Consider the following 24,129-nt stretch of genomic DNA (forward strand, 5'->3'; position numbering starts at 1 on the left):
TAAAACTCATGTTTGGAATATGAAATGAGGGCTTTCAAAGCACGACGCTGTCACACTTTCTGCAGCAAATACATGCGTTGTTCTTAACACTTGAGGGCAGAGCCTCAGAATCGCCCCTTAGCCTGGAGTCTAAAATCTGCCTTGGATTTTGGGTTTCTCTTATCAGGTGAGGGCTTGAGAAGAGAGGGTGGGGGGCCTGCAGGAGGAGGGCGGTCCCTAAGTGGAGGGTCACTGGGGCTTAAGGGGAGCGAGTGTGGCTAACTCTAAAGAGGGGGCTCTTACCAAAAGCGATCAAACTAAGGCCTGAATCTGAGGTCCTGGCCGAGGCAGAGCCTGCAGAACAATGGGGGACTGTCTTATGTTAGTTGGGGCAAGAAAGGTGAGTCCTTCAGGGAATTTTCTACTGTGTCAAGAAGGCTTTAGGGGTGGGTGTAGTTGCCCATCCGCAGGGTTCCCTGGCGCACGGCACACTCTTCCCGGTGGGCTTTGAAGGCTCTCTGGCGATGGGCCTCGGTGGGGAAGGTATCGAGACGGGCGCCCACCTGTGGACAGAGGGAGAGCGGGTCAGTGGGCATGAGTGCTCAGGGGCTCGGCCTGGGGGCTCCCCTTCCTTCCCTGGCCCGCCCCCTACTTCCATCTTAGAGTAATAATAAAAATCGCCGTCAGAGGGAAAGAAGTGAAGGGAAAGTGCTGTCCTGGTGCTGGGGGGTAAAGTGAGGGGTGACATGGGACAGGGGTGCGAGAGCAGGGCTGCCCGGTGCCCTTGTTTGTCCTTTTGTCCAGCTCGTTGCCGGGACGACGTGTACATGATAAATATCGCCTGCCGGGGACTGGGGTCCCCCGTGCAGTGGGACCTCACAGCCAGCATCATCCTTCACGCGCTGATTCTCCACCATTAAAACCCCAAACAAGCCGCCCTCTCCAAGGGGGGGCTTCCTGGCACGGTTGGCGCTCCGTCACCGCGGGACCATCTGAGGCCACCCCGCACTCCAGGGGCCAACACTCAGTTGCGCCAGAACCAGACCCAGATTCAAGGAGTGGGGGCCTCTGTCGTTAAAATTTTATGCAATCGGTATTTTGGCCTGCCCTTGCCTCTCAAGAAATGGTGGTGAGTGGAAACCTCTCCTGTCTCCTGGGTCTGTTACACCACCTCCAAATGCCAGAGAATTCCCGTAAAATGGCATTTCTCTTTTAGGATCACTAAGGGGTAGAAAGGGTTCAACCTTGCTTGTTTATTTATGCAGCTGTTCATTCATTCATTCACTCGCCCGTTCAAGCCACACGTGTTAACTGAGCACAGCTCTGGGCCAGGCACTGGGGTACCGCAATGAATGCGAGGGACTCACTCTTCCCGCGGGAGGGGGGGCAGACGTGGGCGACGGTTCCACAGCTGTTTCATGAGAATCAGTGCCATGATGGGGGCGTCAGTAGCACAGGTAGGTGGGTTTAACCCTCCCTGGAGTCAGGGGCCTCTCTGGGGAACAAGGGGAGGCTCGTAGGATGAGCAGGGCTTTCCCAGGCTAAGGGGGCCACGTGCGTGCTGGCCTTGGGGCGCCCCGCAGCTCAAGTCCATAAGGCGACATGGTGGCCCAGATGAGGGTCCGCAGGAGCAGCTGAAGGCTCTGCTTCAAGATACGGCAGGACCCATGGCCAGGATGGCCACAGGCTCTGGTGCAGGACCAGGCCGGGGGTGCCCTCACCACCAGGGGGGACGGGGTTAGCTGAGACCACAGAGCTGCAGGCAGCCTTCCCGTGATGAAAGGCGAGAGAAAAGAAAAACTGGGAGAGGATAAGGTATTAAAAGGAAGTAGAGGGAAAACTTGTAGGGAACGTCTCTGTGCTCGGCCTCCCACACTCTGGCCCCCATGGGAGGAGCACAGGGGCCTGGGGGGAGGTCATGACCCTTAACCAGAGCTTGTGGCCCAAAGTGGTTTCCTGACAGCAGAAAACGCAGAGCTGACGTGGCCTCCTGGGTCCTGCATCTGCTGCCTCCCTCCAGACCCCATCAGACCCCCCCCCACAGTCCAAGGTCTGGGCCACGGCTTAGGGTCAGTGAGACCCAGACCCCAGGTCCAGGGGGCCATGCTTGCCATCAGGGGAGAGCAGGCACATCAGGCCACAGGAGGGCACAACAGAATCCGACCTGACCATGTTCATTTTACAGGTGAGGAAACTGAGGCCCGGAGCAGAGTTTGGTCCAGGGTTGGCCCCAGAGGGAATCAGTGGCAGAGAAAATCTGCCTTAGCACCCACTCCCCACTCACTAACTCCTGGGCACTAAGTTCTAGACTCCTTCTGGAATATTCTGCCTTAGCTGCCACTCATGCTGTGTCAGGGGAGTGGGGGGACTCCCTGAACCTCCCTCATGGGGTGAAAAGGGGGTTGGGGGCTGCAAATGCTTATTAGAAACCCATAAAAAAAATCAAATGGTGATAAGTAGATTGGGTTAGTTATTCCGGGACATAAAACTGCATCCTTCACTCTCTGGGGGGTGTGGAGACCCTGGAGACCCTGCAGAAAGCCAGGACCCTCTCCTCTGGGAAAATAAGTACCCACAAGTCCTAACGTACAAACAGCACAAGAGATTCATGGACCCTTTGCAAGTGTGGCGGCATTTCTGGGAGCCATCCCAGCTCCGGCCTCAGGTTTCGGGTTTCTGGGATATACGTCAGGATCATCTGGGGCTCTTGTCACCGGGGCAGGGCCTGAGGCCAAGCCCAAAACTCCGAGTCCACCCGGGAAGGCCCTTCCTACAGTCACCGAAGCCCCACCCAGACCCAGGCTCCATGCCTGGTGTCAGCTCATTTCAATCAATCATACCACGATCTTGTTCTCAGCTCAATCTCCAGTTGCAGAAAAATTGCCAAGTGGCCTCACAGAAGTTATTGAGGAGAGAGAAGTTCCAACACACTGTGCAGGAGGAAAGCAGCCATAAACAAGAGGCCTTTTCCAAGGTACATCTTGTATCCCCTCCAGCAAGGGGTGGGAATTTTTACACAGTGACATGATTTTCCTGACACCCGTGCTTCCCGGAAGGCGGATAGAGATGCTCGGTGAGGCCTCCTGGGTACCCCGGCTGATTTAGATGCCCAGCCGCCTGGGCCTCTTAGACCTCCATGGTCATCTGTAGCATTCAGAGTGGCAATAGTTCTGTCCCTAGGGCCCGGCCACCAGTCGTTCTTAACAGGGAAGCACAGCTCTGCAAGACCACATCTCTGCAACTCTACACGTCCCGCTGTGGCTCTGGTAAAGGGTTGAATGGTGACCTCCCCACAAAAGCTACATCCACATTCTAACCCCGGAACCTGTGAATGTGACCTTGTTTGTAAAAAGGGTCTCTGTAGATGTAATTAAGGGTCTTGTAATGAGAACAGCCCAAATATTCAGGTGGGCTCTACATCCAATGACAAGCATCCTTGTAAGAGACAGAAGACACAGACAGAGGAGAAGTCCACCCGACGACAGAGCCGTAGGTTGGAGTGATGCAGCCAGAGCTTGAGGACGCCAGGAGCCACCAGGAGCTGGAAAAGGCAAGAAAGCCTTCTCCCCTAGAACCTTCAGTGGCAGTGTGCCCCTGCTGACACCTGGATTTTCTCCCCTAGAACCTTCAGTGGCAGTGTGCCCCTGCTGACACCTGGATTTTCTCCCTTAGAACCTTCAGCGGCAGTGTGCCCCTGCTGACACCTGGATTTTGGAGTTCTGGCCTCCAGAGCTGTTGGAGAATAAATTTCTATTCTTTAAACCACTATGTGTTTGGTAGTTTGTTAGGGCAGCCTTGGGAAACAAATGCAGCCCTCAAGCCATTCCCTGAGTAGTTCAGCACGCAGGAACGCTGGGTGGTGCTGACGGTGGGTGGTGGTGATTTGGTGCTGACGGTGGGTGGTGCTGGTGGCCGCAGGCTCAGAACTCACTCTCATCTCCTGAGGAGGTGGAGGACCCAGGCCGTAGGGCTGCTCATCTTAGAGGTAATCAGGTTAAAACCAGCACACAAATAAAAGAGAACCCTAGGAAATATTTCCTTTTCTGCAATCTCCCATTACTTAGAAACTTTGTCAAGGAAGAAATATTCATCCATCCATCCATCTGAAAAAGTATTTATTAAGCACCTGTGTGCCAGGGATGGGGAAGGACCACCCCCTTTGTACTTTTGGGCATAGGAGGTTCACCCCAGTGACTGCCCACACACATTCTGACACCTACTGTGTTCTCAGCAGCGCTGGGCTGACGTGCGGGAGGCCAGCGTGTCGTATGTGGTCTCCGATGTCGCTGGAGTCCCATTCCTGCTGGACTCTTGCGGAGTTAAGTCCTCCCGGGGGTGGATCCAGGGGAGCTTAGGTGAGTGTCCAGCCCCAGAGCCCTAAGAGGTGGGGTCTGCACCTGCCCTGTTCCCTGAGGACAGCCAGTGCCTGACATGGGGCCTGGCATTCAGGAAGTGTTGAAACAAAGTTGGAAGAGTGAACAAATGATTGAATGAGTGAATGAGACAGTGAAGGAAGGAGGAGGGCAGAACTCACCTGGCCTCAGGTGGTCAAGGAAGGCTTCTCAGGCCAGGTGGGCCTGGAAGGATTGGGATGAGGGAGGTGGAAGGGAGGTACGGCAGGGGAAGTGGTGTCAGCAGAAGGAGAAGAGGGGTCGTGTGTGAATCTGGAGGTAAAAACGGAAGGAGATGCTTAGTTGCTGGGGCTGGTCGACTCTCCTGAGAGCTAACTCAAGCAAGAGCCTACCCCCTGCCCTCATGAGATTGTCCTTTAGAAAGAGAAGGGAAAGGGGCCCTATTCTGTACCCATGAAATCCGCAGAGCCCCAAGCAGAACATGGGAGTCCACGGAGGGGGGCGTTCCAGCTTTCAGAATGCCAAGAAGCAGGCGCCCTTCTGCCGCATTTGTTCCGGAGGCTGGCGGCTGGGACCCTCACGCTGTTACAGTAACAGACCTGCCGTTTGTCAGGTGCAGTGCACTTATTTCACACAAGCCACAGAGTATCCAGACGTTATCTCCATTTTACAGATGGGGAAACAGGGGTCCCAAAAGGTTAAGTCACTTGCCCCAGGTCTCAGAGACCCAGAGCCGTGGGACTCCTGGCCCCAGATCTTTACCGATAATCTCCACTCTCTTAATAAATGCTCAGGAAATGAGGCAAGTGAGAGGCACTGCTGGGAACGGTGTGGCTCCCATCCTGCACGCACGCATGCACGCACGCACACACGCACACACGCACGCACGCACGCTCTCTCCTCCTAAAATAGCGGCTCAGCCAGAGATGAGGGTCTTAATTACAAGTCAGGCCTCAAGCACTTGTGGTCACGACCCTGTGGACCCCCGGAGTCAAAGGATGAAGAGCTGTGGAGCAAAGAATTCCTTCTGAGATGCTTCTAAATTAAGCCATCTGCAGTCTGTCTCCGCCTGGAGCTAAGAAATTGTAACGGCTTTGGCAGGAGACAGCTCTGCTGAATGGAGCTGAGTCGCTCTTAGGTCAGTGCAGGTAAATAAGAGGTGAGCGCCACCGGCCCACCAGCAGCCCTGGGAGCAGGACGGGCGGGGTGGCGAAGTGCAGACTGGGCGCCCGCACTGCACAGTACACCCTGGGGATACGCTGGTGAATAAGGCAGACCCACATGGGCCCTGCAAGATGGCCTGGGAGGTAGCCGCTGAACACATTAGACGTGTAATTGTTGAATGGTAATTTAATAGGACTGTGGACTGGGGAATTCTAACTCCATCCGGGGCGCAGGAAGTTCTTTCTGGAGAGGATGGGAGAGCTCTCCAGGGGAAGAGGAAGGCAAAAGTGTCCTAGATGGGAGGGAACAGCCCAAACCCTGAGCAAATTTGCGCAAATGGGAGGGAATGAAAGCCAGTCAGTGTGACTGGGGGACAAAGATGAGGAACGAGAAGAGGTGGGTGACTGGCACACCTTAAAAAAGATTTGCATCCAGCACTCATCCTAAGATGGTAATCCCCTCCCTGGATAACACCCTTTGCCTCTCTGCAGCCAGACTGGAATAAACGAAGATTCCCAGAAACCTGGGGTTGGAAGAGACCTCGGAGATCACTGAATCCAAATCTCCCATGATACAGATGGAAAACGCAAGACCCAAAGGTGGGAAGCGATTCTCCCAGGGTCTCCGTGGTCCCGGGCAGAGCTGACACTAGCATCGCCTTTTCCTGAGGTCCACGCCCTGCCCACTGTGGGCCCCACGCCACCCCAGGGGATCTAGGTTCCTGGATCCCAGTTCCCAATTCATCTGAAAGCATCTGTGCTTTTCTGATCTACTTAAAACGAGCCAACTTTTCATCTGATTGATGCCCTTAATGGTGCCTTTGACATTTCATTAATTTTGCTCTTGACTTCCTGGTTTCCTTCTTTGAAGTTTCTCTGTTGTTCTTTTTCTAGCATCTAGAGTTGTCTGCTTAGCTATAATTACCTTTTAATCTTTCTTCTTTTTTTTCTAGTATTAACATTTATACAACATAGCATTGGCAACTGTGTTTCCCTCTACATTTTCTTTTATCTCATCTCACAAGTTTTGAGTTACCTTTATTTTTGTTCGGTTCTCTTTTCATCTAATCTCTATCAAATTTCTGTTTGGATTTCTTCTTTGGTCCTGAAGTTATTTATAAATATGGTTTTAAATTTCCAGGCAATTTTGTTAGTTACGTTTGTGACCGATTTCTAATTTAATTTCTTTGGTGCCAAAGTGATCTGCGTGAATCAGACCTTTTGGTATTTGTTGAGTTTTTATGCTTGTTTGAAAAGTCTGATCCACTTTTGACAGAAAATCGCTGCGTGGAATAAACTGGTGCCGCTATAGAGAAGGTGCCCATGTGATCTGGGTTAGGGGATAAGGTGTGACCCTTGCCCTTTTATCTATGTGCTCATTATTTCACTTATTGAATACTTATTGAGTACCCACTGTGTACCAGACTCTACACTAGGTGCCATGATTCAGGGAGAATTTAGAAAGCCTCTACTGTCATAGAACCAGGAAACTAGTAATAAAAATATGATCACACAACTAATTATTCGCTTATAGTTGTGCTAACTATTTATTTATTTCTTTGGCGGTGTGGGATCTTAGTTCCCCGACCAGGGATTGAACCCTCACCCCCTGCAGTGGAAGCACTGAGTCTTAACCACTAGACCGCCAGGGAAGTCCAGTTGTGCTGACTATTAAAAGAAGTACCAGATTCTGTAAGAGCTTATAATACAGAGAATTAAAAACTCAGACTTTGGGGCCAGAGGAGACTTCCCGAGGAAATAACATAGAAGCAGAGACTTGAAGGATAAGGTGGGGATGAGGTGAGGGTGAAAGGGGTGCTGCAGTCCCACGGCGACCAAAAAAAAACAGGCAGAAGGGATGAACAGGGCAGGTCACGGAGGGGAATTCTGAAGGCCAGCAAACACGGGGAAAGGGGCTCAGCCTAAAGTATGTGATCAGGGAACAAAGCAAGAAATACCATTTCTCGCCCGTCAGATTGGTAATCATAGTCGTAAGTCCGACGGTAGAAATGGGAACTTTCATACACTGTTAGTGACGGTGCTCATTGGTACAACCACTTGGAGAGAGACTTGGCTTTAGCTAGAAAGGCTGGAGCCTGTGAACCCACGAGTCCATGTTTAGGTACATACCCTGGAGAGACCTTCAAAAAGGTCCACCAAGCGATGTGTACAAGAATCCTCGTTATAACATGACACAAAATCCTGGAAACGACCACACGCCCAGCAGTGGGGACTGGATATACGAAGGTGGTGAATTCATGCAGTGGAATAATCGGCATCAGTTAACATGACCGCTCTAGAGAGGGCCTGTCCGACGAAAATGAAAAATTCAGTCGCTCTGTCACGCAAACCGCGTTCCAGGGGCTTCATAAGCCCGTGTGCTCACGTGGGCTACTGCATGGAGCAGGGCAGCTGCAGAACACGCCCATCGTCACAGAAAGTTCTGTGGAACAGGGCTGCTCCAGGCCCAGCTGAGCCAAAAACAATGTTGCATGGGAAAATTTCATTTACAGATGGAACGTAAGTATGAGGCCATTTACGTGAAAAACGTAAAACCTACAAAACGATCCCCTGTGTTGTGCAAGCCTGTGCATGAATCTAGTTAAACGGAAAAAAATGGGAGGAAAGAACGTGCCCGGAAGTCATGCCTGGCATTGCCTCTGGGAGGGAGGGGGTGACAACAGGGAAGCAGAGGGTGCTTGGGTTTTATCTGTAAGGGAGTATTGCCTTTTTGTCTTTTTAAGATGAAAACACAAGAGGTGATTTTCAAACTGCGTTTTGGAGAAGTGACACAGGGCCAGAGGTCTCTCCCCCCACACACCTGCAATTGAGAAACAGTTCCTCTGTTTTACGAGAGCTGTTTGTTGGAGATTTGTGTTTGATTCCATTTGAATCCGGAGTTTTGCTGCCAAAAGGAGTGTCACCACCAGTGGCGTGTGACTTTGGCTGTGCCCCCCAGCGGGAGGAACCCACCCGCCAGTCAGGTTCACAAACTGAGCAGCTTTCCCACGATCCTCCCGACGGGGCCGCCGGGCCAGCTGCTATCCAGACCTCCCTCATGAGCCTCACCGTGGTCCCCCGACTGGACCCCAAGCCCTCCAGTGCCAAGTCTGGGGGCCAAGAAGGCAAAAGGTAGGATGTGAGGAAAAAAATAGCCGGATTTAAAAAAAAAAAAAAAAATCTTCCAAAGAGCTAAAAAAAAAAAAAAAAAAATGACAGCTATAGAGATTTTAGTTTAGTTTTTTTTTAAGTGACAACCGCTCAGGTGACTGGGAGAGATTTTGCTTTAAAAGATTGAGGGGCTGTCTCCTCTAATGAGAGGTACTTGAAAATTATGGATCAGTCCCAGGTCAGTAATTTCTGCCAAGCTCGGGCAGCTGGAGGTCAGAGGCCCCGTAGAACACAAATCCATGCAGGATGTTGGCGGGCACGGTGGGTCCTGGGCTCTGATGTAGCAGGTCTGTCATGTAAGTAATTAACGAGGGTGGCAGTCTCTCCTGAGACATCTGGTCCCCTAAATTGTTATTCTGCTACCGGCTCCAATTTCTCTGTGGTCCAAAAATAAATGCAGCAAGGACACAGGGCCTGACCCGCCCTGCTGACACATGCTGTGTTTTCAAAGAACATCCAAACCCGGGCTTAGAAAAACAAACATCCTGCCTGCCCACCAGGTCTAACGTGGGACCTCGGGGTACCGTGTCAGGTGAAGGGGGGAGAGTGACGGCCCCCAGCTGAGGGCTGGGGGTACCACCCTCACTTGACAAGAGAGGAAACTGATTCTCAGGATGTTTAAGACACTGGCTCAAGGAGACCCAGCTACCAAGCGGCAAAGCCAGACCTGGGAACCAGGTTTCTGCTCCACTGACTGTGGAGTTCTTGAGGCTTACTGCGGCAGAAGAAAAGAGAGTCATGCGTGTCTTTGAACATAAGAATCGTTTTGCTATTTCTAGAAGCCAAACAGTATCTCTAGATCATTCCCAAGGATTAGCTAAGGCTAGTCAGCGGCAGTTGAGATCAAAATTGAACAGTGAACCTGCTTGCCAGACGCTGGTAGATAAATAATAGGGTAATACCAAGGCGGGGTGTTTGAATTTTCCAAAAAACTCCAGGTTGGTGCCCACCTCTGCTTCTTCAGTGTCTACGTTTAATAGGCTGCAGGTAAGCGAGAGTCATAACAGCTCACTGGGGAGGCTAGGGACACACAAGACCCTCCCTCACCATCTGAGGCTATTTCTCGGTGCCAATTATCCCCCTGTTCAAGGCTCCAACGACAGAATCTGGGCGATGAGTACTCGTCTGACTCAGGTGGGCTATTGTTTTTTCAAGTTTTTTTTTTTTTTTTTAAACAGCTCTGCTGAGATAAAATTTACCCTTTTAAAGTGTATCAATCTTTGCTGTACATCCGAAACTAACAGAACATTGTAAATCAAGTATACTCCAATATAAAATAAAAATTAAGTTAAAATTTAAAAAAAGGAAAAAGAAAAAATTTTTCTTCCAAAAAACGAAGTGCAAAAATCAATGATTTTTAATATATTCATAGAGTTGTGTAAACACCCGCATAATCTAAGTTTAGAATATTTTCATAATCCCCCAAAGAAACCTGGTACCCTTTGGAATCACTCCCCATTTCCCTCCTCCTGGCCCCTGGCAACAATTATTCTACTTTTTATCTCTACGGATTTGCCTGTTCTGGACATTTCCTAATGATGAAATCATACAGTGCATGGTCTTCGGTGACTGACTTCTTTCACTCAACATAACACATCCTCAAGGTCCATCCGTGCTGTAGCGTGTTTCACTATTTAATTCCTTTTTATTGCTGAGTAATATTCTACTGTACGGTCTACCGCATTTTGTTTATCCATTCATCAGTTGATGGACACTTGGGTTATTTCCCCTTTTTGGCTATTATGAATAACGATGCTAGGGACATTCGTGTACAGGTTTTTGCATGGATGTGTGTTTTCATTTCTCTTGAGTATACACCTAAGAGCAGAATTGCTGGGTCACATGGAAACTCTGTGTTTAGCCTTTTGGGGAACAGTCACAGTGTTTTCCAAAGTGGCTGCACAGTTTTTTAATTCTCACCAGCAATGTATTAGTGTTCTGATTTCTGTGTCCTTGCAAACACTTGTTATTGTCTTTTTTTTTATTACAGCCATCCTAGTTCTCGGGTACGAAGAGGTATCTCACTGAGGTTTTGATTTTCATCCCCCTAATGACTGATGACTTTGGGCATCTTCCATGTGTGTATTGATGATTTGTGTCCATCTTCTTTGGAGAAATATCTATTCATGTCCTTTGACCACTTAAAAATGTGGGTTACCTTTTCATTACTGAGTTGTAAGAGTAATATTTATATTCATAGATGCAAGTCCCTTATGGGATATCTGATTTGCAAATATTTTCTCCTCTTCTGGGGGTTGTCTTTTCACTTTCTTGATAGCATCATTTGAAGCACCGAAGGTTTTCATTTTGATGAAGTCCAATGTATCTATTTTCCTTTGGTGGATTATATTTTATTTCCTTTTACATAAAAATCATCTTGATGTAGCATAAAAAGGCAAGGCCTTTTAGGATCCTTAGCAGTTTATTTAAATGGCCCGTCTAAGGCAGGGATGGCAAGTAGGCTGCCCTTCCCGTGATGGTGGCTGATGCCCATGTTCTGTCATAAAATATGCTCAGGCTGAATCTAGGCTCATGAAAAAGTGTGCGGTGATTGATTAGCAAGGTCTGCCATGGGCGTGGAAGGGAGAGGGTGCCCCGTGTTTGCTCTAAGAGGGTCAGAACAGAGTCTCCCACGGTAACAAGGAGGAACAAAGACTCAGAACCCCTGGGAGAAGACATCCATGGGTTCACCTGCCCTTAACTGCCTCTCTCCCTCTTCAGGCAACCTCGGGGCACCCTCACCTGGGAAGACCAGTGGGTAGGTTAGAGTGAGGGGAGAACACAGGGATTGAAAGAGGGGAGTTGGAGCAGCCAGCGTGGACTCCCTGGAGTCTTGTTATTTATAGAGCGGCCCCCATTTGGCGTGGGTGCAGGAGCCGAATAAAGACTAACACACGCTCCCATAGTCACCCCACAGGGGACGATAATACGTGCCACTTAGAAAAAATCGGTTCTGCTTTTTTAAAAACATTAAATCCTCATTTAGGATGCAGGGCAGAGAGAAAAACCTTGCTGGTGATGGCTTTCAATGGGGCCTGTAAGAAAAGAGTGAGTTCCCTGTGATGAGGTCTTGAGTGTAGCCCTAAAACTGTCCTCAGGACCACGTCTACCTCAGCCCATCCTTTTGCCCAGCACGTCCGGCCCTGGCTGGGCTGTCGCCCCCAGGTTCTGGGAGTCCACCGGCCTCGAGGCGCCTCCACCAGAGCTCCACCTGGGAGGCCCCGAAGCCGTCGAACCATCCGTCCTCCCTGCTTTGCATCCTGCGTTCTCTTTGAAACACCTCAGCCCGAGAAGGATGTCAAGCCAGTAGCTGGTGTGTGGGACCCAAATGCAACTAAGGGAGAGAAAGACCCCTTCCCGTTTCCCCGTCTCCACTTCAGAGCCCCGTCCAACACACACACACACATACACACACACGCACACACACACACACACACGCACACACACGCACACGCACCCCAGGATGCAAATGATAACCGCACAGCCATCACTTGTGAAGCTTGACAGAAAATAATGAGAAACACTAAATCTTTTATAAGGTCAACACTCGCCTTAGCCGAGCAGCTGTCAAACAAGAAAAGAATTTAGCGCCGGAGCCACGAAACTTCCATCGGCTCATTAAGCCCAACAGGGCCCGGGCCTGGCGTGGCGGAGGAGACGCGGGGCCTTCCGTTTTGTGTCAGTAATTTGCAGTGGAGAAGGAAGAAGAAACAGCCAGCGCCAAAGGGGCCTGGGGGGCGGCTGGGGAATCGTTAGTGCGCCAGGAGCGGCCTCAGCTCCTAATTGGAAGCATTGGGCATTATCAACGGAGGATTTGCCTCAGTTCCCTGACAGCTCGTGGGCCCAAAATGATCGCCCACTTGTCAGTGTAAAAGACCATTAAAAACAAACCATTTTGATTTAATTGGAGGCGGTGCACCATGGGGCCGGGTGAGGACGCTCGGCAGGCCTGCTCACCCAAGCTGCGGCCCCTTCTCCCTCGGTGATGGGCCCGGGGGCTGGGCTGGGGGGAGTGTGTGTTTTTCCAGACTTTTCGGCTTTCAAAAACCGTCTGAGGAAGGAGTGAATGGGAGACAGGAGGAGGCTTCACAGCGAGGCAGCGAGGGCTGTTTTCAATGGGGTTGTCAGCAAAAGCACCGTGACAAGCGGAGCTGCCAGGAAGGGGTGGGGGAAGGTCTCCCCTTTCCTTTTCAGAGCCCAGATGATGGGCACCGGCTGGCATTATTCTTCTGGGAGGTGGCCCAGAGGCTTTCGGCTGGAGGGGCTCAGCCCGCGAGGGGGCAGTGGGCGGTTCCAGCGGGATGCTTCGCCCGCTCACCCCACTTAGAAATATCAGGGTATGGAGGGTCACGCTGGACTCTAAGCTCCAATGGACAGCAGGACTTCTTTTACTTTAATGGACTTCTCTTATTTTAAACTCAAGGAAGAGCTAAGGAGGGGGTTAGGGAAGGAGATGTGTTGATGGAGAACCTTTGTGAGTGGGGTGGGCCCCAGAGGCTTGGGCGCTCACCCCATGGAGGCCGCAGTGATGATGATGCCTGCTTGAGAATTCCTCATCGTCTCAGAAAGAAGAGGCCACTGGCTGTAAATATTAACCCAAACTCCCGATGGCGGGCGGGGGCCTCCGAGCACACGGAGCATCTATCTGCTTGTAGCTTTTGAGTCAGAGGGTAGACTCCCCGACGCCGCGGACTCTATGTTCTCCATGTCGATACGCAGTATCGTGCTAGCTGTGGGTACTTGATAAATATTAATTGGTGCCTGCCAGACCTCAGAGAGGGCTATATATTTGTATATTAATCTCACCCCCGTCCCACAAGCGGCGATCTCATTTGCTGCCTACTGCTTCCCCGTCAAGACAATGCCTGCGGGAGCGCGCACGGCGCTGGAGAGCATCTTCGGCAGAGCGAGAGGGAGACGCACCAGCCGATCTCTTCATAAACTTCTACCGTTCATTGTGATGAAGGATCAAGCTGGGAGGAGACACCAGATCCCTGGCGAGCATCAAATTCCAGAGTTTCAAATTTTGCTGCTGAAGTTAGACAATGGGGATTCCTTAATTACTTTCTCTGGAAATTTACCTGACAGTGCTTTCCCAGGTAGCACAAGGTGGTTATCCAGGCGCACAGTTCCTCAGCTGACAGAGTCTTTGATTTTGTGCTTGGCTGCAAATTAAGTCCTTTGCTGAGCCGTCCGTGCAGTGCCCGTCAGTGCCGTATCGCTTATTCATTTTGGCTGTTGAACAACTCCTGTGTTGCTGCCAGGGAAGCCGGGGACATACTCGGCTGTGCCGTGTCCATGGCCCATTGGGGTGGGGTACACTGTGGTGGGGCTTGGTGTCGTCTTTCCCCTTTTCTCTTATTAGAATAATGAGCAGGAAGAATTTTTTTCCAGTATCCTTTAAGAAGGCGCAGACTCTTTCTGTGGTTGACAAGGCTGACCCTGTCAAGCCACAGATAGGGATATTAGAGTTAGGTGTCCTCAACTAGACAGCAAGGATGCTGATGCCACGTTCCAGACACTGTTCCGGGGAAATGCCAACAGACAGGGGACCTTACTCGACTGTTAGGGGCGCCCTGTGGACATTCAGCAAATCCTGGGTGGATGGATGGATGGATGGAAGGTTTAGGAACCTGGGATAAGGCAACAGAGCCCTTAGAAACGCCTCTGAGATTCAAGCATCCTTAAAGATCCTCTCCATCTCCTTTGCTCAGCTAAATCTCTAAGTATCAATAGAAGAGGGGTTTATTTTCTGCAATATTTGTACCCACAATTTCGTTCAAAAATATGTAGAAAGGCAGTTCAAGTTGACAAATCTTCTGTGACTGTGGACAGAGGTAGGGAATGCATACCGGGTGGCAGAGGTCACAGCACCTGGGCAATCCACTGTCCCTGCAACACAGGGTCCCACCTATCGACATTCAGAACGCTGCCCCAAGGAACAATCCAGAACCTGGACATTGAGGACAAAACAGTGTCTGACCTCAGGTATTTGCAGGGCTGTCGCTTAGAAGGGGAAGCATGTGGCTCCATGGGGCTCCAGAGGGAGAAACACAACCCTGAGGCGGAAGGTTGAAGGAGAGAGAGGAGGCAGACTTGGACTGAACTTGAGAAGGAAGCTGCTGTGGACTGAATCATGTCCCTCTAAAATGCATATGTGAAGCCCTACCCCCCAGTGTGATGGTATTTGGAGGTGGGGCCTTTGCGAGTAGTTAGGCTTGGGTGAGGTCATGAGGGTGGGACCCCCATGATGGGATTAGCGCCGTTTTAGGAAGAGATATCAGAGAGCTTGCTTTCTCTCTCTCTGCCCAGTGAGGTCACAGCGAGAAGTGGCCATCTGTAAGCCAGGAAGAGAGCCTCATCAGATCCTGACCTGTTCAACAGACGACAGCTTGCCTCCAATAGGACGTTTCTTTCTGAAGCCCCAACCTGCTTTATGGCAAATGTATGAAAGGGCACAGCCTGCGTTGGGGAACATGTGCTTTAACCATATCTGTGTAGGAGGAATTGACATTGACCCAGGGAGCCGGGGAGCTGCTTGTTGAAAACGCAGGCTTGGTGGCTACCCCAGACCCACTGGCTCGGGGTCCTGGGTGGGGCCCTGGAATCTGCATTTTAAACCTCTCCTCAGAGGACTCCAGGCACAGCCAAGTCTGAGAACCATTCATCTAGAGGAGCAGATGGCAAAGCCCTGTCCAACCCAGAGGTGTTACTGCTCCGTGACCTTCCCCTGGCCAGGCCCGAGCCAAGTGCTTTGCACGCACAGTTCACTTGATGCCCACTTTACAGATGCAGATGCAGAGGCAGGCCCTAGGCAGGATGGCACCTGGCGCATCTGTGTGGTTTACGAGCCCACAGGCTAGGCCCTCCTGCTGGGCTGTGTCTCTGCCTCAGGCCTTTTGATACAGCAAGCCTGACCCCCCCACCCCCCTCCATCAATGGCCTCTTTCCTCTTTAGCCTTGGGGCCAAGCTGCCATTTAAAAGATGCTCCGGGGTTTTGTCAAAGTCTAAAGGCTAGCGGGGCAGTGGCGAGTTTCGTTTATTGCGAGGGCTTAAGTCAGCCAGAGCAGGGCTGGCCACGACCCTCTGGACACCTATAAACACCCGAGCTCCTGACCGCCCTTCTCTTTCCTTCCCAGGTCCTGCATTTAGCCCCCACTGGCCCCTGACCTCAGTTGCAGGTCCTTGGTATTTATCGACTCTTCCAGGGCCTGAGGCCTGGAGGCAGCCAGCCAGAGGGCTCAGCCACCACCCGACACTTGTTAACTGTGACCCTTGGGGCACGTGACTTGAAGCCTCCAAGCTTTGGTTTCTGTGAGCATTGACACCAAACGAGACCATCCATCGAGGCACCCAGCCTGGCCTCTGAGAGGCGCTTGGGATGTGTGAGCCGTCGGGTGTGGGTTTTGTGCTGTCATCTGGGGGCGCCGTCTTCTTGGACGCCCTTCCCTCTGCACCTCCAGCCAGTGGACTTTGGTCCAACTACTGACATTGTTTGCACTGCTAAGGCATCATTTCCCACGCTCTCTTTGAGGAGAAGGGAAGAAGCCAAGAAAACATCCCCATCATCTTCCTTCCTCTCCGACGTGTTATGTTCTCTGATGCCCACGAACTTTGCATCTCTGAGGGAAACCAGGGAGGCTCTGTGTGTTGCATACGGCTTGTAGATATGAGGATACCGGCCTCTGGATTCATCTCGCCTGCACTTCTGACAAACCTCAGTTTGAATAAACCTTGACTTTATCCAAGTAGATCATCGAATGTTGTTTATCTGTGGGACCCTCCTGCTGGCCACGTGCCAGGCGGCTCGGACCCCATCGCTCCTGCAGCCTCGGTGCCTGGTGACAGAGGCTGACAAGTGGGGACATGTGGAAACGAGGGAGACGTGGAGGAAGTCATTCCAGAGGTGGCAGACGTTAACCCGAACTCCTTCTTAAGCCCAGGAGATTCTCTTTAGATCATGGGGGATTTATTCTCTTGGGGATGAGCTGGGAGAAGCAGTTGGGGACCTGGCAAGTCCTATCAACTCCCAAAACTCAACATGAGATTCTAGCTATCTCCAGAGATTAGAAATAGATGCCTGATGTCAAAACAAGCCGTCTTAGTCTATTTTCTGGTTGATTTTCAACACGAAATTGGAAATATTTTCACACCCAGTGGGGGGTGAAGTGCTTTCTGGATTAAACTGAAAATTCCCAGGGGTGCCCGACAGATTATGGGGACAGCCAGGCTGGGGGTGCCCAGGTTGCAGGGCTGTTTTGTTACAAGTGCCAGCTCCCACATCCCACAGGATGCCTGCCACCTCCCTCCATGACCCGGGTTCCCTCGGACTTCAAGATTTCTCCAGCTGCACCAGAAACTTTGCCGCCATCTCCTCTCCCCACCCCACCCCCCTCCCCGGCCCCTTTTCCTCTTGTCCCCACCCCCAGAGCTTCAGCTCACTGGGATTTTGAGCAGCAATGTCACCTCGTGAGCAGGTGCCTAAAAATTCTGTCTCTCCGAGGTGCCGGATTATGTAAAACCAATTAAGCCCCTGCTTCTATTCCTTCGCGAGTCAGCCCTTCTGCATACTGATCTGACTTATTAGGGGAGGGGGGAATCTGTATTTAGGGAAGAAATGGCGAGAGCATCAGAGCCTCTGAATCATTCTTCCTGTTGCCCCGTGTGCTCTCAGTGCCCTACACGGCAACCTGGGAAGATTCTTATTCTGAGGCAACAGACCGACGGGATTCTTAAAATACATCACTGGTGCAGGGACCTCAGGGAGGGGAGGGGCAGTCCATCTGGAATCTGCCCTTCCTGGGTCTGGAAGGAGTGACTTTGGGGCTTGAGACACCCGTGCAGAGAACGGTCCATCTTTAGTTGAACCGTGCGGGCCCTTTGGAGAGGTGGCGGCAGCAGGGTGGACGGGCTGAGAGCCCGCCCTGGGGCTTTAACAGAGAGCTAACTTTCCAGCCAGCTATGATTTGTAAGAGAGCTTAAAGGTGGGAAAGAAAATCCTTTTCTTAGATTCACAGCTTTCACTAATCAGCTGCGTCTCTGGGCGTCACTGCTTGGCTGACTGCTGACGTTTTTTTCCCTACCGTCTCCTGTTCTATTAGTGAGTCAGGGGCCCAGGAGACCCGAGGCAGGGTTAGTCTTCCACAAAGAGAGGAGTCTGATCCCAGCGTTCAGAGCACAAGAGCTTGTAAATCAAACTGTTAGCTTAATAGCTTGGGCCATTATTCTAAAGCAGTGGGGCTGAACCCAAAAGCCAAATGAAAATATAGTCAATTTGTTCATACTTTAGTGACTGAATGACTATGTAATGTCGGTGGGTATCGGGGCTGTAGAGGAAAGGTGAGGGCTTGCGGGGAGAGGAGGAGTGTTCGGGTTGAAGTGGAGACCCCGAGATGCTTGGGCAAACCCCCCTCTAAAATGGATCTTGGATCTCCAATTATAACATGGACTTGGCCATAGAGATCCAGACTCCGCAAGTCAGCCGCTTTCACGACTGGGGCTGAGCGCCAGCCTCTAACCTTTATGCCTGATGGAAACTGAACAGGAGAAACCAGGCTTGGCCGGCAGCATGGGGAGTGCTCGGTGAGTCGTAGGGAGGAACAGGGCTGAAAGGGGCTTGAGCACAGGGACAGGCACCCTGGGGAAGGATGTAGAGTCCCCATCCTTTAAAAACATTGAAAAAAAAACCTTACTGGTTTTGTAAAAGTTACAGGAACTCATTATAAAAATGGAAACAATGCAGAGAAGAGCATCAGAGAAAGGAAAACAGTCTCCAGCTCACCCCAGGGATCCCAGCTGCCGCTACTCGGGGCCTCTCCTTCCGGACGTCTGTCCTGGAGCATAGACCCCCCTGTGTGGTGTATGTGTGCCTTCATGCAGACGGGGTCACGCAGCACAGGTTCTTTCCCCCATAATATGTGGGGAAATTATTATGAAAGTGGGGAAAGATGATTAAAGTGTCGATAAGTACAGACTGAAGTCAATATTTTCAGTGGCTGTATAATATTTCATGACGTTGTATATTATCTCTGCGATATCTGTGTAATATCTCCCAACACGTACCTAAGCCATTACTTGCCTGCGATGTCCAGCCTTTCACCACCGTCAGTGCTGCTATAAATATTTAGGGGCACCCGCCCCTCTGTCTTTGGGCTGTTATCGCTGGCAGTCTTTTTGTAAAGAGGGATAAACCGTCTGTTTTTCTTGATTTCATAGGAGACCATAGAATATATGGTTCTGATTGGGTCACTTTTGAGAGCAGAGGGGGTGCTGTTACTTAGTCTGCCTCCCAACCAGACCCAAGGAGGGCTGTCCTGGGTGAGCTGGGATGCCCTGTCCCCCCCCCCAACCCCAGCCGGGGACACAAAAGGCAGAACAGGGTGGACCAACCCGAGTCCGCATCGTGCTGTTGCGGTTCTCGTTGTGGGCAGTCATCCCCACCCCCGAACTCGGGGCTGCCAGCTCAGGTTGACGTCTCCCCAGCATTTCAGGCTGTGAGAACTGGACGCCTAGGGCTGGAGCTTCTCAGACTTCCCCGTCTAGTGGTCCACCTGCTCAGTTACCTGTCCACCTGTCCGTCTGTCCACCTCACTTGTTGCCTGTCGCCAGCAGCCCTACAGTAGTATATGGTCAGTGCTGAGAACAGGGTCTGACATAAAGGTGCTCAGAGATAAGATTTGTGAATGAATGAATGAATGAGTGAGTGAGTGAATGAATGATCAGATAAGATTTGTGAGTGAATGAATGAATGAGTGAGTGAGTGAATGATCAGATAAGATTTGTGAATGAATGAATGAGTGAATGAATGATCAGATAAGATTTGTGAATGAATGAGTGAGTGAGTGAATGAATGATCACCAGGACCACCCTCGTGGCAGCTGCCACTTATTGGTAGCTTGATAAGGGCCAGGCGCTCTGCTAAACACTGTACCCGTATTCTCATCAAACAGCCCTGCCAGGGGAGCCCCACTGGTCCACTTGACCGAAGAGGAAACGGGGCCTTGGACAGGTCAAGCCACGTGACAGGTCAGAAATGGCAGGGTCACCACGTGGCCCGGGTCTGGCTGACCCTGGAGTCACGCGCACACAGACATACAGCGCTGCCCCCTCCTCCCTCCCCGCTGGCCCCCAGCACGCCTTGCGGAGGGGGGCGCAGAGAAAGCCCGGCCACCAGGCATAGAGGGTGTGGCCCCAGGCCCAGGGGTCCCCCCACTCAGGAACGAGGCAATGAGTTCATGTCCTGTCCCCGAAATGAGAACCTGTCCCGGTTCACTCTGGGTTCGGTGTCTGCGGCCTCCACGAGACCCCGTGCCTCACGCCACGTGGCTCCTTGGTCATGGAAACTTGGGTTGGAAGAGACCCTCAAGAACGAGTGTTCCCCCCTCATTTTCAGGTGGGGAAACTGAGCCCCAGGGAGGTCCAGCTGCTGGCCCAGGCCTGGGGGCTGGCTGGCGGCCTGTTATGAACATCCTGGCAGACAGGCCACTCGCCAGCTGTCGGCTAACCCTCCCTCTGGGCCCTGGCCCTCACGTGGCGATGGCTGGTCGCACAGACTAGGAGATAGCGCTGGACCCCGTGTGGCCGGACAGGGAACCCTACCGAGGGGTGTCTTTGCCCCTTTCCTTGGTCCCTCTGGGCCCAGATCCGGAGGTGCCCCGCGCGGTGCCGGGTGGGGATGGATGGAAAGCCAGCTTTGCTGAGCGCTCACCCAGCCCGGGAGCGCCCGCGCCCTGCCTGCTGCTTTTCCGTGTGAAAGGTGTTTAATTATTTCTGACAGAGTTCAGCGTAGACATCTGTTCGCGAGCTGGGAGAGTCCATTTAGGTTATCCATCACCGTGACAGATTCCACTTTTTTGGAAGCGCTTTTTCCTTTCATAATGGGGCCGGGTGGGGAAGGGGGGCCGGGCGGATCGGCACAGACACGAGACACAAAGACCCTCCTGGGGCCTCAACAGCAGTAACCCCTGCGGGAGGAGCAGCTCTGGCCACGCCCCTTCCGAGTCCGGACCCCGTCGGCTGCTGCAGCTGGTGGGCCCTGGGACCTTTAGGTTGGGAAGGGGGTTTCATCGGATCTGTGAAAGGCTTTTAAATTCGTCTGTCCTCCTGGGCTGCGCTGGTGATTCATTCGTTCATGCACTCCTTCATTCATCCTTCCCACAGACATTTACTGGCCACCTGCTGGGTGCCAGGCCCTGGGCTGGGCTCCGGGGACACAGTGGAGACACAACAGACATGTCCTCCTGGGCTCGCACTTTAGGGGAGAAGATGGGCATTGAACAACGAATGGCCTGGTTAAGTAATGAACTGCAATGTGGCTACGTGCCTCAAAGGCCGGCATTCCCTTCTCACAGGGCAAGCTCCTTCCCCTCTCTGAGCCTCAGTCTCCGAGTCAGTAGAATAAGAGTATGATATCTAGGAGATAATGCATGTCCAGCACTTGGCACACAGTAAGAACTCAATAAATACTGTTCATGGGTGGTATTTCCCAACGGGGAGGGCACCGAGAGTCGCGGCGGTGGCGGCAGCGCCCTGGGGCTCTAAGCGCCTCTGCTGGGCTGTACCGCGTGGCGCCCAGGGACCAGCCCTGCTCTGAGATTCCTGCAGCTGAACTTCCAGAAGCCTGTGAACATCCCCGGGAAAGATGAAAAATCACCCGATAAATCCCGGGGCTTGCATTTTTATTCTGTTTCTCGTTATTTCTATGACACAATGGATGGTGCCTTTGAGCTCGGGCCCTGCAGTCAGAGGAACCTGGGTTCCAGGCCGAGCCACTTGCTGGGCAAGGAAAATGAAACCCATCTCTGCCTGTCCTCAGTACCACTCGGGTAAGGGTGCTTGTGTGAAATAATGACTTAGCGCACACAGAGGGGTAGCATCACAGGTGGGCCACCGTGTTCCTAATTTGTAACAATCTAAAGACTGGAAGAGACCTGAGCTCAGCTGAGTCAAATCCCCTCTTTTAGAAATAGAAACTCATTTATATCTGGATTTCCAATCCTACTCCGGGCCAGGCTGTGGGGCTACCTGCGGGTGAGACAAGGGCTCCTGACACAGCAGAATCCATGTTACCTGGGGTGGGGGTGGTGGAGGCGGGAGGGGGGCCTTTCCTCGCTCCGATGGGCTGCGGGGAGACCACCTGAGCCCTCCTGGGTCCACTGGGTTGGGAGCTAATTGTAGATTCTAAATCGGAGACAAGGGGGCTGAGAGGGGCTGGGGGTCAGTGCTGTAGAGCAGACTGCTGGCAGGGCATCTCGTGCCCAGGGAGCCGTGGGTCCCATCCCTTCCTGGGCAGGGTCCCCAGGATGCCTGCATCCCCCATGGACGTCCAACATCAGGAAAATCAGAGAGAAAAGAGCAAAAGAGGAAAGGCGACAGAAGACGGGCCAGGAAGGAGGCGGTAGGCGAAACTCCCGAGTGTGAGAGGCAGAGAAAGGGGAGGAGGGATGTGGATAAAAAGGCAGGAAATTGGGGGAGGCGGAGGAACCAAAGATGAGGGGCACTGCCCAGGCCAGGGCGGAGGAGTGATAACGGGGCAGCAGCTCGGTGACTCCCCGCTCCTCCCACTGGGTGCCCAGTCCTGCCCGCGTGTGCAGGGACGGCACGGGCTGATGAGCAGTAGGGCGGTTGGCCACTGACACGTGCTGATGGAGGCCACTTGGGCAGGACATGAGAGCGACATCAAGGGGGGCTAGTGGGCTTCTCTGGCAGCCTGTTCGATTGCATTAGGTTCAGGAAGGCATGGGCCCCTTCACTGTCTAAATTGCAGTTTAACTCTACACAGCGGCCGGGCCTGGGCTGTCTGGGAATGTGGCTTTGTGCGGCTGTCTTCCCGGGACCAGGCATGGTCCTGGTGGCCCCTAGAAAGGCTCCCTGTGCCCGAGCTGGGCACACACGGCCCCCACCATCCCGTGGCACTGTCCCCAAGTCTCCTGGTTCCCCTCCTCTGACAACGGCCCCGGCTATTCCTCCTTTTTCTTCTGCTAAAAGCTGCTAAAGAAGAAGCCCCGTCACGGTACGACAGGCCTACGTGGCCGAATGGACACTGGGTCAGTCCTGAGGCCGGAGCATGGTGGGTGCGAGATCATTCTGGGTGCATGACAGCCCACAGGAGACATTTGCTCCATCTCCCCAGGGATGCCCCTCTGCGGGAGGTTTAGCGCTGATGGCATGGGACTGTCTTGCACCCCCAGGTCCCCAGTGTAGGATGTGGTGCAATGATCCCATCAGTAGAGGGGGTTTTGGTCCAGACAGCGTCTGCCCCAGTGGACAGACACCCAGACTCCGAGGTCAGATGGCCCAGCTTCAGCCCAAGGCTGCCCTCACCAGTGTTCTCCACATTTCCTGCTGTGAAATGGGGGTGATAGCAGCAGCTCCCCGCTTCCACGTGTGGGAAGAGCCAATGAAGTGGAGCTCAGTGCCTGGCACTTAGGAGGGGCTCCAAAATGTTAGTCATTCCTGTTGCTATTATTATTATTGTTGTTGTTGTTATGCCAGTCGATGGGTAGAAGCCCACAGAACTCTACGGTCTAGAGGACAGGTAGAGACCAGTCAAGGTGAGGGGCATCCCCCCCGGGTGCAGGAAGGGGCAGGTGGAGGCGAGACTGACCTTCTGGAAGTGGGGCACGTGCCAGAGGGCGTCCAGCTTCACAGGCGGCTTGTACTTCCTCAGCTGACTGCTCCGGGTCTCATACAGTTTCCCAAGGATCACCTGCAGGCCCGAGAAATGCCAAGGCAAGATGGTTACCGGCTCCCTGGAGAAGCCCGAGCCACGACGAGGAGTTGGGAGTCCTGGTGCTGCAGACCCACGCGTCACTTTCCTCCTGGCTCTGGCCCTTCTCCCTGTCTGATTTCAGTGCACCTGCACCCCTGGCCCTGCCTGTGACCACAGTGGACTTGGGGGTGGGACCATGGGACGCTGGGAGCGTGTTATTTTGGTTTTAGTTTCGGCCCTAGAACTCTCTGGGTTCTGACATGCAGCCACCTTGAGGGCAGGGGTGTGTCCCAGACACCCTTGTAATTTTCTCAGTGGCTAACACAGCCCCGGTGGTTACCACGGACGCCACAGTGTCTGAATGAAGAATGAATGACTCGATGCTTGTTGCCATTCTGTGGGGCAGGTCCTCAGCATGGTCTGCTCGTGGAAGAGGAAGGAGGACTCCTGTTCGGGGGGAGGGATTTGGGGGCTTGGGTCAGGGCCTCGGAGGTCTCTAGGGGTGGGATTTCAGAGGCACAGAGGCGGTCCTCCTCCTCTTTAGCTGCACGCCCCGTGCCCACGAACAGAGGCCGGCAGGCCCATAATTAGGGTCCTGTAGCTCATGCAGTCTGCTGTGGACTGAATTGCGTTCCCCTCCAAATTCACGTGTCGGAGCCCTAACCCCCAGTTGTGACCGTATTTGGAGATGGGCCTTTGAGGAGGTGATTAAGGTTCAGGGAGGTCATCAGGTGGGGTTGTGTCCAGTAGGAC

General features: G+C 52.6%; 1 protein-coding gene across 1 annotated transcript in view; it reads right to left on the minus strand.

Annotated features, from left to right (window-relative positions):
* Positions 1 to 419: 419 nt before the first annotated feature.
* CFAP77 (cilia and flagella associated protein 77) overlaps positions 420 to 24,129 on the minus strand; it is a gene marked incomplete at its 3' end in the record, with an annotated part of 134,199 nt that continues 110,489 nt past the window's right edge. Inside the window, exons 5-6 of the mRNA XM_082657516.1 lie at positions 23,272 to 23,373; positions 420 to 542 (exon numbers count right to left, since the gene is read on the minus strand). Of these exons, the coding sequence (XP_082513642.1) occupies positions 420 to 542; positions 23,272 to 23,373 (225 nt within the window). The remainder of the gene's footprint in view (positions 543 to 23,271; positions 23,374 to 24,129) is intronic.

The sequence above is a fragment of the Grampus griseus genome (assembly GCF_964374135.1).
Source record: "Grampus griseus genome assembly, chromosome: 6".
NCBI lineage: Eukaryota > Metazoa > Chordata > Mammalia > Artiodactyla > Delphinidae > Grampus > Grampus griseus.